The sequence below is a fragment of the Ambystoma mexicanum genome, chromosome 8, assembly GCF_040938575.1.
Source record: "Ambystoma mexicanum isolate Mex_15411 chromosome 8, UKY_AmexF1_1, whole genome shotgun sequence".
Lineage (NCBI taxonomy): Eukaryota > Metazoa > Chordata > Amphibia > Caudata > Ambystomatidae > Ambystoma > Ambystoma mexicanum.
Genome location: NC_090929.1, coordinates 1,689,904,177 through 1,689,921,825, shown reverse-complemented (window position 1 = coordinate 1,689,921,825; position 17,649 = coordinate 1,689,904,177). Strand labels below are relative to the sequence as shown.

At 45.4% G+C, this 17,649-nt stretch overlaps 1 protein-coding gene across 1 annotated transcript in view; it reads right to left on the bottom strand.

Annotated features, from left to right (window-relative positions):
- The window catches only part of LOC138473460 (deleted in malignant brain tumors 1 protein-like), a 199,114-nt gene that overhangs the window by 13,742 nt on the left and 167,723 nt on the right, over positions 1 to 17,649 (bottom strand). The window contains exons 12-15 of the mRNA XM_069612108.1: positions 15,914 to 15,952; positions 11,645 to 11,677; positions 5,222 to 5,245; positions 4,101 to 4,418 (exon numbers count right to left, since the gene is read on the bottom strand). Coding sequence (XP_069468209.1) covers positions 4,101 to 4,418; positions 5,222 to 5,245; positions 11,645 to 11,677; positions 15,914 to 15,952 — 414 coding nt within the window. The remainder of the gene's footprint in view (positions 1 to 4,100; positions 4,419 to 5,221; positions 5,246 to 11,644; positions 11,678 to 15,913; positions 15,953 to 17,649) is intronic.

Here is a 17,649-nt window from a genome sequence, read left to right as displayed (position 1 = left end):
CAACGCGGAGTGGATCTAAGAGAGCCATGTGAGTTTCAAATCCTCAAGAAACGAGGCAGGGGATTACAATGATAGCCTTTATGTTTAAGCACTGGCCATATTTAGTTATTGCAACAAGGAGAAAATTATGATTTCCTTTGCGGTAATGGTGCATAAAAGGAAGAGCCTTTCACTGTGTGATCGCATCAATCTTTTTATTTTACATGTGATGTTAATGCCATAGGCAAAGAGTTGAGGGCTTCAGCCTGTCGTTTTTTCAAATTGTCGTTCCATTACGGAAGGGGAAAAAAAGCTGTGCCGGATTAAACCCTGTGGAGGCCCTTAGGCAGTCGACATTTTGGGGCCACCCTTGCAAATTATTTTAACTCGGGTGCCGACGTTATGGGTCTAGAAAATAACGACGACAGACAATATTTATGCTTTGTTGAAGAAAATGAAAGAATTCTTAAGTTTCAGCCAAAAATGAGTAAAAGTGTCTGGACAGGATAAATGTGTTCTGTTAAATTATACAGTGAAGTTAATCAAACTTCATTACAACTGAGAAAAGCTAACTTACCGTAATGCAGATGTCGGCTATATATACTCGTCGGTGTTTTCAAAGCTTCTACTCACGGATATTCTACTAGGGTCTTGAGTCGGCGGGAACTCTCGCGGCACACTAATTCACAGAAAGCCTAGTTTCTGGAGGTTCTCGTGCGTGACTGCGTGCGCGCTGTAGTGGGATAACATTGAACTAAGTAGTGTGCACATCGGCCGCTGGATGGCGATGACCATCACTACAGTTCATTACGCATACGTAGTTTGCACCAGATATTTTTACAAAATGACAGAGGATGAGCTTTCAAGAGACACACTGTCATGTGAATCTGATGTCTCTAGTTTATGTTCTTTAAGTTGTTAATGGGTACATTACATTAATACAGTATGAATACAGTATTTTCTCTACAGAGTCTTTAAAGTTTTCGTTTCTTTAATTTGATTCATTTTTTTCTATCTTTTGTGAACAATTTAAGAAAGCTTGATTGTAATTATCTTTCAAGATCAAATCAATATCATTTTGAGCCATTGTCGGAGGGCCCCTGAAGGCAGTTGGGCCCATAGGACGCTGCCTTCTTCGCCTATTTGATAATCCGGAACTGGGAAAAAGCATATGCAAATCAGGCATGGACCAACCACAAAAGGTGCAGTCCAGCCTGTACTGCTTGGGCTCGTCCCTTGTGTACAAACCACAAGCAACACCAGCAATGCATCGGCCTACGTTTGGCATAAGGAGGGAGGTGCAGGTTGGGACTCAAGGAACAGCAAGCTCGGGAACCATGTCTGGAGTGATGTATGGAAGGTTGTGATTGCTCTGGGCAATCCTCCAAACCATTCTTTTCTTTCTGCCATGCCATTACAGAAGGTTAAAACGCATATACAAACCAAACTTGGCCCCGCTCAAAAAGGGGCAGTCTAGCCCACCAGGTCATCATTAGTGAAGTGTACCTCACGGTGACCCATACCAAACTGAAGAGTGGGGAGTGGAACGTTTTGACTTAATCATAACCACTGGGTTCTGTCTTGGCAGAGCATGCTGAGTAACAATGGTTTGGGGCGGAGCAGGTTGCCCACATCAGCGCCAGTGATTATGATTCATTGAAAAAGTTTAATCCATCATTCTTCAGACTAGTGAAATTCCCATCAAGTTAGAACCAATACGATTACCACAATACAACCGAAGAGATCCAACAGGAAAGAAGCCGAGAACAGGCCTTCTCGTTCTACGCACCCAAGCTCTGCAATAGCACACTGATGCACAACAAATAGACCCCATCAAACCTGCACTTTAGGAAGGACGTGAAGGCAATGCCCCTCAAGGCGCGCCTTGCCCCCCTTTGGTCGAATGATAGCCCCTCTTCCCCCGTACTCTCCTCCCCTCATCCAGCTCGTCCGATCCTCCTCTCTCTGTGTCCTCCGCCTTCTGTTTTGAACGAGATTACTTGCTTTCTAGATTCATGCTGCATGAATCCCAGACAAATATTGATTTATTTGTTTATATACAGGAGGAACAATGCTCTTTTGATCACAAAAGAACATACAACCCTCCAGACCATCGTTCTTCACCTGCCAAGCCATTACAAAAGGGGAAAGGCCATATGCAAATCAGGCTTGGTCCCACCTCAAAAGGGGCAGTCCAGCCCGAACTGCTTGGTCACATCCCTTCTGCACGAGACCACAAGCATCCCCAAATGATGGCCTGGAGGGTTGCCCAGAGTAATGACTGTAGTTATGATTAATTCTAAACCTTCCAGCCATCACCCCTTTTGTTTTGATGTCCTATTATGAATCCAGTGGATACTTACGAAATGTACTAACATTGTACTAGAGTCTGCTCATGCAATGCCATAACATGGTACTAGGGCTTATATAATTCAATAGCACTGCACCAGGGTATACTCACATAAGGCCATAGCATGTACGAATAGCATAGAATGCCAGGGCTTACTAACCCAATGGCATGGCAATGCACCAAGCGCATACTTGTGAAATAACATAGCATGCCAGGGCTTACTCACGCAGTGCCATGGCAATGTACCAGGGCATACTCATGAAATAATATAGAATGTCAGGGCTTACTCATGCAATGGCATGGCAATGAACCAGGGCATACTTGTGAAATAACATAGAATGCCAGGGCTTACTCATGCAATGGCATGGCAATGTATCAGGGCATACTTGTGAAATAACATAGAATGCCAGGGCTTACTCATGCAATGGCATGGCAATGTATCACGGCATACTTGTGAAATAACATAGCATGCCAGGGCTTAATCATGCAGTGGCATGGCAATGTACCAGGGCATACTCATGAAATAGCATAGAATGCCAGGGCTTACTCATGCAATGGCATGGCAATGTATCACGGCATACTCGTGAAATAACATAGAGTGCCAGGGCTTACTCATGCAATGGCATGGCAATGTATCACAGCATACGTGTGAAATAACATAGCATGTCAGGGCTTAATCATGCAGTGGCATGGCAATATACCAGGGCATACTTGTGACATAACTTAGAATGCCAGGGCTTACTCACGCAGTGGCATGGCAATATACCAGGGCATACTTGTGAAATAACTTAGACTGCCATGGCTTACTCACGCAGTGGCATGGCAATGTACCAGGGCATACTAGTGAAATAACATAGAATGCCATGGCTTACTCACGCAGTGGCATGGCAATATACCAGGGCATACTAGTGAAATAACATAGAATGCCATGGCTTACTCATGCAGTGGCATGGCAATGTACCAGGGCATACTTGTGAAATAGCATAGAATGCCAGGGCTCACTCAGGCAGTGGCATGGTAATGTACCAGGGCATACTAGTGAAATAGCATAGAATGCCATGGCTTACTCACAGGCATACTAGTGAAATAGCATAGAAAGCCAGGGCTTACTCACACAGTGGCATGGCAATGTACCGGGGCATACTCGTGAAATAGCATAGAAAGCCAGGGCTTACTCACACAGTGGCATGGCAATGTACCAGGGCATACTCGTGAAATAGCATAGAAAGCCAGGGCTTACTCACACAGTGGCATGGCAACGTACCGGGGCATACTCGTGAAATAGCATAGAAAGCCAGGGCTTACTCACACAGTGGCATGGTACCAGGTTGTTCTCACGCAATGACATCCTGAAGCAATCCCTTACAATGGAATGGATCCATTCTCAGGCCGTAATTAACCATAACAGAGAAAAACACCCTCTCTTTCCCACATACACTCCGAATAGGAAACTTAGTGTGGAGAACCCATCTAATGCCATGAAGAAAATTTGCACCCACATTATAATATGCAGAATATTAAAAAAGCAGCCAAGGCTGACATATTGACAAGTTGCTACACTGCTCTTAACTGCAATGTTCCTGAAAACATTTGTACTTCATTTTATATACTTTTTATGGATTACTGAACAAACTCCAGCATCTCAATATGTTTCATTTCGCGCCTTGAAACACTTGTGTACAGGCGCGTTATAAATGCCATATCATATCATATCATATCATATCAAGGGACTGGCAGTGCCCGCCTCTCCAGAAGATGGAAGCACACTCACCTCCTGTGCAGATGACGCTGGCGTCCTCACTATGGCCGCAGTTGTGGTTACCCATCCCGCTGTGAGGGCACCGCCACAGCGCATCCTCGTACCCTCTGCAGTTCACATCATCCAGGAGGATGGATCCATAGCCCTGACCATAGTAGGCATTCCCTGGAGCCGAGCTCGCTGATCCGCAGCCGAGCTCTCTGCACACAATGTTGGCATCCACCAGGTCCCAGCCGTCATCACACACCGTCCCCCAGGAGGATCCGTAAAGGATCTCAACCCGACCTGCACAGCGGTTTGCACCGTTAACGAGTCGAACTGGGAAATACACTGCGAGAAAAAAAAGTGGAACAATAATTTCAAAATGTATGATCTTGAGGCTGATTTTTCTCTATAGATAAGAAATGTTTGGAGGAGGATCGTTTTATCCTATAGCAGACCATTTCAATGGAGACAACTTAAAACAGAACAATGCAATGAGTCAGCTGGATGGGAAACTGACAGGGGGATCTGAGATTGTGACAGGGACTTGGGGTGGGAATCAAAGCCACATGCATCAGTGGGCTAGGTAGACCAGTGTCCGGGAGCAGGGTATGTCTATAAAATATTGGGGGGAGAGTTGCAAGGACAGTGTTGAGGAGCATTGTGTGATGTACCTCTCTGACCACTCTGACCTGATGGATGTCTCTAGATAGACATGGCACACAAAATCCAAACCCAAGCTTTTAGGCTAGACTAGCCCATCTCCTCTGAAATCGGCTGGGCATTTGTTGTTGCTTTTTTGTCCACAGGGAGAGCCAACTATTTAATATTTCATGACACTTGGTCAGAAAGCTGTCCATTGCCATTCTAGTCCAAATAGAACTTGCAGAATCAGGATTCTGGGCAGAAATGTGGTCCTGCAGACCCTTTCTGCCAACGTCCAGCCCCGCCCTGGAACAATTAGACTTAGTATCATGGGACAGATGCAGGAATTCTCCTACCAGGTCCTTTCCTCTAAGTCTTCAATCTGTATTTTCTCTCTTGACTCCTCCATGTATTTTAAAGTTTCAGTTAGAAAACATGCGCACATGAACAGACATGGTGACCATTACTTAGAAAACATGATCAAGTCGGGATGATTTGTGTCTTACCAGGTGCAACTGATCCAGGCCATTCTGGGGAGAGAATACAACATAGAAAAGAAATGTCAGTAGAGGCCAGACAATGAATGCTCTCAGGATCATGGCTGCATGCCCAGCCAGCTCTTAACCCCTCTGCTGTACTGCACAGAGTTCTACATCTGTGAAACCCCAGTCACTTTCCTCAGGGTACTCATTATTAGAAACATATGTCATTGATCATTGCAATGTGACAGCACAATGTAATTTGTATTAAAGAGGCTAGGTATTAAAGACATTTTAAATTAATTCATAAATGTATAGTTCTGCAATGCTTTTCAATATATTTATGTACAAAAAATGACATTTCTCAAATCCTATATATCATTGGAACTGTGGGTGTGCGCCCATTGTTTGTAAATATATATATATATATATATATATATATATATATATATATATATATATATATATATATATATATTACAGGGCCTGTGGTATCGGTCTTGTAGTAATGGTTAAGTTGCTCAACTCATAGAAAGAGCATTTTTTGGGCGGTTTATATCTTTGCCCTCACCAAACTTTGCAAAACATGTATTTGGCCCCCCGGATTGATCCTGCAAAGTTTGGTGAGGTTTCGTCTGAGGGGGGGCGAAGTTATAAGGGGGGCCCAAAATGTGTGGTTCTCCTCATAGACACATTGGAAAACATGTTTTGCTCACGTCTACAGCCTAAACCGCTGGAGGGATTTACACCAAATTTGTGCCAAGAGCGGCGCTTGGTCTCAAAAGCATTTTTTTGTAAATTTGGTGTAAATCCATCCAGTTGTTTTAGCAAAAACGGCCAAAAAGTGTTCGTGAAAAGTCTGAATGGATTTTGTGTAGATATGGCTAAGTTATATGACTATTTTTTGTCGGTGCATTTAGACACCTTTGAAAAACTAAAACATGGACGTATTTGCAGCAAAACAGTGCACGGAGCATTGGCAAGGACACGAATGCGTGGTTTCGATAATGTGTCAGTGTTTTATTTTTAGAAAAGTGTTATGACATAGGTAGAAAACATAGTGATATACCTTTGGTGACAGAGGTATAGCCTGTGGCCATGGGCAGTGGCCACGTTGTCAAGACCCGGACAATCTGGCTAGTGGTCATGACCACGAGGGACTGGCTTTGGGTAAAGTTTTTTGAAATCGGGATAGGTTTGAATGGGAAATCAATGATTGCTTGTGGCTACAGGCTGAAGTGCTGGACAGGATTGCAGAACTTAAACACAAGGAGCATCAGCAAGAACTGCAAAGCATGGTTTTGCATATATGTCCTGTGTTTTATTTTTTGTAAAATGTGAAAATGTAAATACACAACACAGTGATATAACTTTGGTGCATGGGTAATGGGCCTGGCCCTCAGCAAGGAGAAATGTGTATTGCAATTTGCTTATTGGGGCATGCCACGTGGTTGAAGCCATAGGTTTGAGTGGGAAACAAATATTCTGCTTACGGTTACAGCCTGAAGTGCTGGACTGCATTACAACAAAGTTGCGCGATGAGCATCAGCAAGGATCTGAAAGCATGTTGTTGCAAATCTGCCTTGTGTTTTATTTTTCCAAAGTGTCAGAATGTAAGTAGAAAACTAGTGATATACATGTGGTGTCTGGGTAGAAAGCCTGGCCCTCGGCAAATGCAAATGTGCACTTGGATTTGCTTATTGGAGAATGCGGCATGGCCAAAGCCATGCCCCATAGATTTGGGAGACTGGCCATGGCTGCAAGCCATGAGCACTGGCCATTGGTCACCTTATTAGGGTATACTGGACCCTGAGCTAGGATGCAGGGTTGGTGCAGAGAATAATGGGGGTGGCTTGGTGGGGCTGAGGCGATGGTCGCGCCTCATGCCATAGGCAATTCAATGATGATTTGCATCTCCAACATGCGCTGCTGATAACAACACACATAAGTATGCTTGGCAAAAAATATGTTTGTTAAAGTAGGTTTTTAGTTCTTGTATATATGTTAAAAGAGGAATAACTTAAATACAGTGATGTAACATCATGAAACATTTTGACTTATAAAAACCTATTAAATTGACAGAATAAAACATTGTTAAAGGGGTGTTACGGTTAAGATGCAACCCACCCTTGCGACTCCTCCGCCCCAGCAGTTGGCTAGTGGCCTCCCACCTTGGCATCCCTTGGCACTTCCCACCTGGGCTCCCATGAGCACTTGCCCATCCGTACTGCCCCTTCTATTCATGCACTTCTCTCACTGCACAATGCATATGTGCATTGATAGGAGCACTGTATACAATTGTTTTGTATAAGAAAGGGAAATGCAGATGCAAAAGATGTGTACAACATTGTTAGGTGGTAGTTGGTGTGTGGAAGTACAATATGTTGATAGGGTTATATTGTATGTAGAGTTTTTGGAAATGATTGGTGGATGGATGTGTAAATGTGCAAAAGCAGGCAGTGAGGGAGTGTTACAAATATAAAAGTAAAAAGGGTAGAAAGGCTGCCCTGTGCGATGGTGTGCATGTGCCATTCAGGTCTTTTAATGATGCATGGCCTGGAAAGGGGACTGCAGAGACCGTGGAGAGTTATAAAGGTGCATGGATTATGGTGCTTATTGTATGCTAGATAAAAGTATTTGGGTCAGAAAATTGTTTCTGTACTTTTATGTTTTACTCTATTATACAATTGTCCATTATTAATGTTAGCATAACATAAAATGCTAATGGAAATGTTGGAGAATCTTATTGAGTCTAACTACTTTACTGAAAAATGTAAAGTCGATGGAGTCTATACGATTATTTGTTTTAGTTCTCTTTTTTTACTGAGAAAGGTGGTTTCTAAAGGAACTTTTTGGGCTGTTTTTTTATTTTTTATTTTTTTTTGCATGAGAGTCCAGGAAGTAAAGTGGGGGAGGGAAATGATGGAAGGGGCACCAGAGAAAGATACGGGGGGGAGGTGGACAGGAAAACATGTTGTGCTTGTCCTAAATGTAAGGTAAGGGGCAGTGTTTCTCATGCTCCTTGATTGCAGCCTCGAAAGCACTTTGGTACTGCTCCCCCTTGCAGAGTGGTGTGTTGCAGTATATACAAAGTACTGTTGTCTTGGAAATATATGGATCAACAATCTCTTTTATAGCTTGGAAGGTAGCTGGTGGAATCTTCTGCCCTACAGGAGTAGCCTGTGTGGTGGCAGGAGCGGTTGAGGAAGATGAGGTAGAGGAAGACAGCCTGCTACTTCTTAAAAAAAGGAATAGCCTTTCTTAGAGCATCTCGGTGGTTGGATTTGGTTTGGCGGCGCATGGAGGTGGTCCCATAGGAGTACTGCCCAGGTTGTCCACGACTGAGTACAATACACCCAGTACATTTAACCTTTGTAGCCTCAGCCTTCGGTACATCCCCAACTGTGGTAAAAAATGGCCACACCCCTGATTCTCTCTGGCTGCTGGAGGTAGGCATTTCCTCTATCTCATCTCCCTGGTCCTCGTGATTGTTTTGTGCATCATTGAACTTTGCACTTTTTCCGTTGTGAAGGCCCTCCAGGTGGTGATGGTGGCTCCTGGGGAGGAGGGATGGCCATGGCTGCTGCCATTTTTGAAGATAAATAGCAGTCGTGCTAATATTCTTCCAAGCATGTGCTCTCCCCTGGATTGCAGATGGAAAATCAGTAAGAATAGGTCTATGAGCTGTGCAAGGGGACATTTTGAACTTAAAACTTGCTAGATCAGCTTAAAATGCAGTTTCGAACTGTTTGTGAAGCCCAGAACCGTTCGTGAACACATTATCACAGGGCGTGCGTGGTCAATTGACACTGTCTGAAAAGTCTGCAGTGACATCAGACCTTTGCGATCGTCGGTGAACAGGAAACAATGCTAAAAAGTTGAAGAAACGTCATATAAGTGTTAAAAATGTTGCTAGGAGGTGGGGAATAGCAGAGTTTTTATTTGAAACTTTTTAGATTGACTGAAAATGCAGATATATAAGGGATAAGTATGATATTAGGAAGTTGTTGCACATTATAGGGTGCACTGGTAAAAACCCATGAAATTCAGTGAACAAACTTTGTAAAAGGGACCTTATGGTTGCACTAATAAAAACCTATGAAATTCATTGAAAAAACTCTGTTAAAGGGACGTTATTGTTAAGTTGCACTAATAAAAACCTATGAAATTCAGTGAAAAAACTTAGTTAAGGGAAGTTATGGTTACAAGTAAAACCAAAACCCCCCCGAAATTCGCAAACCTGTGAGTAGATGACCAACACCTCTCTATACTGGGAAAGTGCAAAATCTCTCTTGAGAAAAAGGATTATGCAGCAACAAACTCTCTCCCCAAACCTCACTACGATACACCTCACACAACTGGTTAAGGGCAGTATCCATTGATTAAAATACATGGGGCCTCATTAGGACTCCGGCACTAAACCATGGTGCTATTAGCACCATGGTCCATGCCGGAGTCCGCCATGGTGGAATGGGGAATTACCACCCCATTCCGAGGTTGGCGGGGCGGTAATTCCCCATGCCGCCATGGCCCTTCCCCATTCCCATTTTTGCCCCATAGGGCCCAATGGGAATGGGGAAGGCAGCAATTACGGTACCGCAAGTTGCGGTACCGTAATTACCATCAAGGTCCCTTTGCGGGTCCCTACTTTAACGGCTGGTCTAGACCAGCCGTTAAGGTCGGGTCCCGCAAAGGGACCTCGTAATTAGGCGCTAAGTATTTAACGGCGCCCCAGCCTTTTACGGCGCTGTTTAACACTTAAGCGCCTGGGTCGTAATGAGGCCCATGGTGTAATGTGTTTTCTGCTTTGGGAATATCACCACAGTGTGTACCCCAGTCTTCTTACCCCAGGGAGACCACCTTTCCATCCCACCCGCCATCTTCCTCAAAGTTCCTTCATTCACAACCATCGAAGGGACCCCCAACATTAATCAGACCATAGAAAGATATCCAACTGGACACCCTACTCGATAGAGTCAAAGTACCCAAGCCCATTATTACAAATGAAAGCCAGGCCAGAACAATGGAGGACCAAGCCAACAACATGCACAACTATTCACACACTAACCTGAACAGCACAGTACTATACAAGCCATTAAAATCCTCACAAAGAAAGAAATCTGCAGAGTTGACACCGCCCCCCCCCCCGCACCCCACACAATGAATCGCATACAAAAAGAAAACTGGAAACTAGAAATAATCAGGAAAAGAAACAACCTTCCAGAAAATAAACGTTATTGAATCAGTGCAATGTGGTTTCAAAGTCATCATGCAGCCTTTAGCACAACCCCACCCAAAAGCTCTGTGACTCGATTATGACACACGTCAGCAAGAAAATTCAACAAATCCAAGATCACCTGGACAAGAAAGGAGCAGAACCAGCCAATTAAGGAAAAGCTACCGTAAGAACCATCTACCCTGCCATTATTGGCTCTCCATTCTTTCACCATTCAGGACAGAATGAGGGAAGAAATGTCCCCCCAACATCTACAAAATGATAACTAAGCAAACTGAAGCAGCACCTGCCTTCCTATCCCTTCTCAATGAGGGAATACATCAAGGAAACAAGCCCCTGTACTTAAGTCTCTCCTTAAAGAAAGCTCACAGCCAACTCAGGCTACCCTGTCAACCATCATCCAGTTTCCAACACTCCTTTAATTCCCAAAATCCTCAAGAAATTCATCTGCCAACAGCCCGGCAAATAAAAAGACATAAACAACCTCCCTCTGCGAATCCCAACACAGATTCAGGTCAAGAAGAGGCACTGAGTCCACGATGTGATGGAGATCGGACTTGCTAGCTAAAAAGACAAGACATACATGGACTCAACCAGTGCACTTATCATACCACCTTCGACACTATCGATCATGAGATCCTACGAAAAAGACGAGAGGACATTGGAGTAAAGTGGATCACCCTATGCTGGACTGCCACCCTTTCTCACTGACAGAAAGAAACTAACACTCATGGCCCCTTTCACGCCATGTCCTTTCACGCTGACATGAGAAGTACGCAATGCTTCCGGCCTCTTGCCTTTTCCCTTCAACGCATGTGCATGTCCCCGCTTCTGGGTCCCATCAGCAAGACAGGCCTCTCTAATTTCAACTACACAGATGACACGCAAATCATTTACAAGTTCATGAATGGCCAAGAAACCTGCATGGAAATATTGGTGTATCATGGACCCAATCCATTCCTGCAATGAAATAGGTCATATCCGATTTCTCGAAGGAGGATTCTGAAGCAGAAGGCTCCCGCCATCAGAGTTGTACGTGTGGCGGGAGGGTGGGGAGAGTTGGGGTCGGCTTCTGTCAGGCCGGTTTGCCCATTCCGAAGTTTTTCCACTTCCACTACATTATTAAGACTTCAATTCAAACCATGTGTACACTATCGGGCATGGTGCTCTATGAACATGAAAACATGAACAAATATTAACCATTTGCATCCTACCTGTTCCGTGATCTGTAGTAGCATCTGGCGATGCTGTAGGGAAAGAGAGAAATAAGAGCCATGGTCAGTGCAGGTATCATTTCAAGATGATGTTTTCAGGCATGGCCATTAGAGTTCTCCTTATCTTTGTCTGTTTTCTCTAGCCTTGATTGGGGTCACCTTATTATGGATGTGTTTCTTATGAGTGTTCCTAACTCAGCTGCACCGATGACCCTTCGTTCCCTTCTTGAAGCTCCATCTTGTCTCAGAGGATTGCCCAATCATGCTCAGCCTAAGATTTCAAGCCTGATTACAAGGAGGTGTTCTGTTTAGCAGTTTTCAGAAGCAAACAATACCTGTCTGACTAATACAAATCCCTTTCTGCCTCCACCAGCAGTACTCCGTTACTGTATAAAATGCCCCCACAGTTGCTCGCACCACACCCAAACACATTGCATTGCTGTTGAAAATTGACTTCATAGGACCCCTCATGGTAAGTTCTCTTCAGTATTACAGGACAGAAACCCGCTGGTACCAACCATCTAGGCTACCTCTCAAAAGTACTATGGGGGAACACCAGGGCATAACATTCTCACAGTCACATGTCCACATTCTACAGTGATATCACCCACTCTGACCTCACACATTCATAGCCTCCATCCATCCAGACACTCACTGAAAACATGCACAACACACCTGCTTTCCTTACCTAACACACACTCAACACACCCATGTATCAATGGACACATCCACTCAGAGCATCTTTTGGCAACATTTCCGATGGCAGCGGCAGAGAAGATTTGTGCTTGGGCAGAAACATATGTCTGAAGGCGATATACATTCAGGGATTGACAAAAGTGGAAGCAGACTGAACTACCCCCATCCATCCAACACGAACTACATTGGCTACCACTCCAAGCCAGGATACTGTTCAAGACGGAATGTATCATCTACAGAGCAGTCACGAGTAGCACACTAGCCTATCTGGCGGCTAAGCTCCACATATCGGGTGGCACACGCTCCTTGCGCAGCAAAACGACCAACCGCTGTGAATCACAACTTGTCTGCAAACAGAGGACCGACAAACAATCCCTCTCTTGTCATGCACCCACCCTCTGGAACTCGATCCCAGGGTCGGCTCAGAATGCCCCCGCAATCCTCCAATTTCTCAAATCTCTAAAAACATGGCTCTTTCAACAACACCTGACCAAGGATTAATTCCAGTGGATTCACAGACCTCAAAGTACTGCACTACTGTTAAAAGATGGCAGCCCAAATGCTGGCTACCCACACTCTATACACCGCTCTGCTGCTCTTGATCTAGGCCCCCGCTTTGAAAAATACAAACCTAGAAAATCGAACTGAGGAGAGTGGTGTCATTCTCCTTGGATATCTGGCTGTCTCAGAATGCTTTCAACATAACATGCTTTTCTCTCTGGGAACACAAATGATGGGCTTGTTGTCACATTGCTACTGATTCAGGAACTCAGACCCAAAAACATGGTGTGGATGAATTGACACTACTGTGGCTAATGGGCCTTCTGCGCCTTCCATCGTGTCCTCTCTGATACCAAGGGAGTTTGCATAAATAATCTCCCCCAAAGCAATGTTTATCCCACTTGCCCTTTTTTGGCATCAGCTGTGTTGTTCTCCAGTGATCCAGCAGTTGGCTTTGGCAGCAGTTTTGAGGTTGTGTCCTTCTTTACTGACTGTATCTCTGCTGTCCATGAAGAAGTTCGCCAGACTGAATCTGGTGACCGTTACTGAGAGGGAAGGGTTCAAGCATCCAGGTGTGCCACTGCAGGCCATTCAAAGTCTAGGTGACCTCTGACATTAAAGGATTGGCTCACTCTTGGGCTTCATTCAGGGCTTGTTGCTTGACTGAAGGCTTGAATCCTTAGAGTGTGATCTCCCTAAAGTGGTGCATCGTGGCTCTGCAACCTTGAAGGTTTCATGGGTGGCAGTGAAGGCAATTTGACAATCTTGGGGAGGGTTGGGTGTGGCTGGCAACCTAGAAGGTTTCATGGGCGGCATTGAAGGCCATTTAAGAACTTTGGGGACGGCTATCTTTGTTGGACGATTTGGTGCCTACACTACTGAGAGATGTTTGCTTCCAGGTCCTAATAGAAAGGCTGCGGTTCCACTGTGGGATCTTCATCCAGCTCTGGGTGCTTTCGAGGGTCGACCTTTTGAACCATTGCAAGGTTGTGAGTTGGGCCTTCTTTCTTACAAGACTCTGTTTCCAGTGGCAATTTCATCAGGCAGAAGATATGGACGAGGATTTGGTATTTGGCAACATGGGCCTCATTATGAGTATGTGATGCGGGGGAAAGAAACAGTGGTAACTGCTGCATTACTGCACCGCTGTGCTATGATTTTGGTGGTAAGGTGGAGGATAAACCTTTGGAAAAAATCTGGCAGTAAACCTGCCACCTTATTGCCTGAAATCGGGAAAGTTGGCAGAATTCCCACTGACGGTTACCACTGGCGGTAATTCCACCAATTCTTCAGATTTTTCATATGGACTCCAAAAATGAGGACTTACACCACCTACCACCACTAATCTTGCGGTAAATCCGCAGCAATAAGTGATGGTAAAGGTAATTCCATTTGGTGGTATTTCGGTGGATTAACCGATAACAAAACAGCCAAACTTGTAATGAGGTCCAATGGCCTTGTCAAGCTCATATCTGTAACCCCCCCACCCCCGCCCCACCAAATGCACTGCTATTAAAACCCCCTAATATGTTTGGCACCTTAAACACAAAATCACCAACTGGTCCTCGTCTGCTTCGGTCGCTCACTCTGCCAACATCTGCTCTGGTTACTTAAACCTACCTGGAGCCCAGGCAACTAAAAACACCAGAAATGGCCTTCCTAGCCTGGCAGAACCCCTGCACAAGTGTAAACCCCAAAGTGGGGGTTTTGCGTGGGCATCTTGGGCTTGGCACATGTGCAAATCTGCAACATGTGCCAAACTCCAACTCACATCAAGGAAACATCCTTGACTTCATTCTCTCCTCTTCCCCCTCACCACATGCTTTGACACCATCACATCCAACAAAACAGACCACGCTGCAATGCATTTCACCTTATCACACACCCTCCCTCTCCATAAAAGGACAGGGCCAACTGGTTCTGTCTGCATGTGGCCCCTTCAAAAACTTCCTAGTGGAAGCATTGGAAATCAGCCTCACCAATTCCCTGCCACCACCAACATAATTCCCTAATGGAAGCTTTAACCAAACATTGAAGGATTTGGTAGACACATATAACCCTTTAAATGTATGGCACGCCAAGTCCAAACCCACCACCTCATGGTAAACCCAGGAATTAGCTGAATGCAAACACACTCTGATATGATAGGTTATTTATTACGTGCTTAATACCCAGACGTTTCTAAGCGCGGACCCGGGGATCAAACCTGTGTTGCTCCATGTCGTCTTGCTTACAAGGCGAGCACGTTGCCGCTGAGCTATCCTTCCGAGACCTATCAGAGTACACAAAAAATTTTGGAGCAAAACCTGCAAACCTGAGAGCCCTCTCCCCCCGACTCAACATGGTGGGCTTTCATGATTGAAACCAAAGCCTCCTACCACGCCTCAACACTTGCGACAGTGCAAATGGCTTGTACCTCACTTTCTAAGCCAAACACTGAGTGGATATTTTCTGAACGTTGAGAATGTGAACTTACAAAAACCAAAAACAAACAATGTGATGATCTGACCAGTGTTAGTGGTCAAATGCGTCATGTTCACCAGTGTCTCACTACCCCACCCCCCCTTAACCCTACCATGTTCATGGCACAACAAGGTTACCGGTTGAGTCTTATATTCACGACTTAAAAATAAATGGAAAGTTGTAGATAAAGAAAGATGGGAAAGTGAAGAAGTAGACAGCATCCCAAATAAGAGACAAGCCTCTGTAAGTTAAGTAGATTGATCATATCCAAATGAGCATGCTTAAAAAGCACCCAATAAGAAGGCATGGTTAATTACAAACCTTATGGAAAGCTGAACATGCCAGGGACCTCAAACTCAGACAGGGGGAGCATGTTCACCCCACTAGGAACTACCCCAATTTTCTCTCAAATAGCAGCGGGAAGGGAACTAGGGGCGGGGTTTTGATTCTGGGAACGTTGTGGCAGAGATTAGACGTAGGGGTGATCCTTAGGATCAGGAATGTCTGTGAAATAGTAGTGCCATGAGATCCTAAGATTTCGACACATGACTAGAGAGAAACCTACACTGCGGAACCCGGCAACAACATGTAATCATAAGCCACACTTACCAGATGTTGACGGCGGCTGTTCTGTTGAAGCGTTGAGTGCTACAAAAGGAGAGACACGGAAAGAGGGTTAACATCTTTCTAAGGAAAGCCATGACTTTCTGCTGCATTTTCTTAGAAACTATTATCAGAACTAAATAGTACAAATGACTTGTAGAGCGCACCATTGCCTCCTAGCTAGGTTCGAGCTATGCAAACCCAAATGCAGACACCCACTGCACCACAATCTATCGCTGGAGTCGGAAAGACCTCGGCAATTCCTGGGGATGATCTGCAGGTTGCAATTATCAGATTCGGGATATGGTGGACCTTCTCAGATACCTGGTGAGTGCTGGTGAAAGTCCAGCCCTTCATGATTTACCTGCAGCCCGTGCCCCTGACCCAACAAGCATTGATATCTCCAGGAGTGAAAAGAGTTGGACCACTCCCTTTCAAATCCTCTGGTGTTTTGGCACTCCTCGTCACCTCCTGATGACAGTGCTTACCAGCAAAGAGGACCTCTCTGTGTAGGGCCCTTTCCTGGGACATCAGGTGTTTTCTGGGTTGGCAAAGAAGCACCTGTAGGACGGTGGCTACAGGTACAGCAATGTGGATGCCCCATCCTATCTAAAAGTACTCACATGTCACACCTCAGATGAATCGCAGGAATGCACCATAAAAGGGCCTCGCACTCGCGACCTTCACTGCTTTCTGCCTCTGACTTGTCCCATTCTGACGTTACTCTTTAGATTCAACTTGACTTTGACCGGTGATGCTTTTGGTCTCTGCCATTTTCAATTGGCTTTTTCACGAATTTTGTTGCTTGCCCCGGACTCTGGTATCGTTCATCCGTCTATTTTTTATGTCAATTCAATTCTGTATTCATACTCTTCCAACTTGACATTGGGCCTCATTACGAGTCCGGCGGTAACCCTGCTGGTGCTACCGGTGGGTTGCCGCCGGACTCGTAACATTTTACCAGCGCCTCACTTCCCAGTGCCACTGGGAGATTACAAGTCCGGCGGCCCGGGAAGTCAGGCGCCGGTAAAATGTAAGTCCCCACTCCCATCGGGCCTCATTACAACCCTGGCGTTAAGGGGTTAACAGCGCTGTAAAAGGCTGCGGCGCCGTTACACCCTTAACGCCAGATTCCCACTTTAACGCCTGCTTTTTGCAGGCGTTAAAGTCCAAGGCGCTAAGCGACCTTGGTGCTAATTACAGCACCGTAATTTACGGTGCCATAATTAGCGCCTTCCCCATCCCCATTGAGCCCTATGGGGCAAAAATGGGAATGGGGAAGGGGCTATGGTGAATTGGGATATACCACCCCGCCAACCTTGGAATGGAGCGGTAAATCCGCCATCCACCATGGCGGAATCCGGCATGGACCATGGTGCTAATAGCACCATGGTCCTACGCCAGGGTTGTAATGAGGCCCATAGAGTCCTATAGAACTCTATGGGAGTGGGGACACGGAAGCACCAGCACCGCTGTTAACAGTGCTGGTGCTTCCATGAAGGGTCTGCCTACCATGGCCGCTGTGCCAGGCAGGGTCAGACCTGTCGGGTGCAGCAGCCATGGCAGGCAAACACGTAGTTTGCCATTCCGGAAACAAGGGTGCCGGTGAGCTTACCAGCACCCATGTTTCCGGACCGCAAGCTTGTAATGAGGCCTATTGTTTTGCCCATATTTGAATGTTGACTGCTGCCTTTGGATCAACTCAGCATTTTTCTTGGACCTACCCGTAGATTCGATTTTCT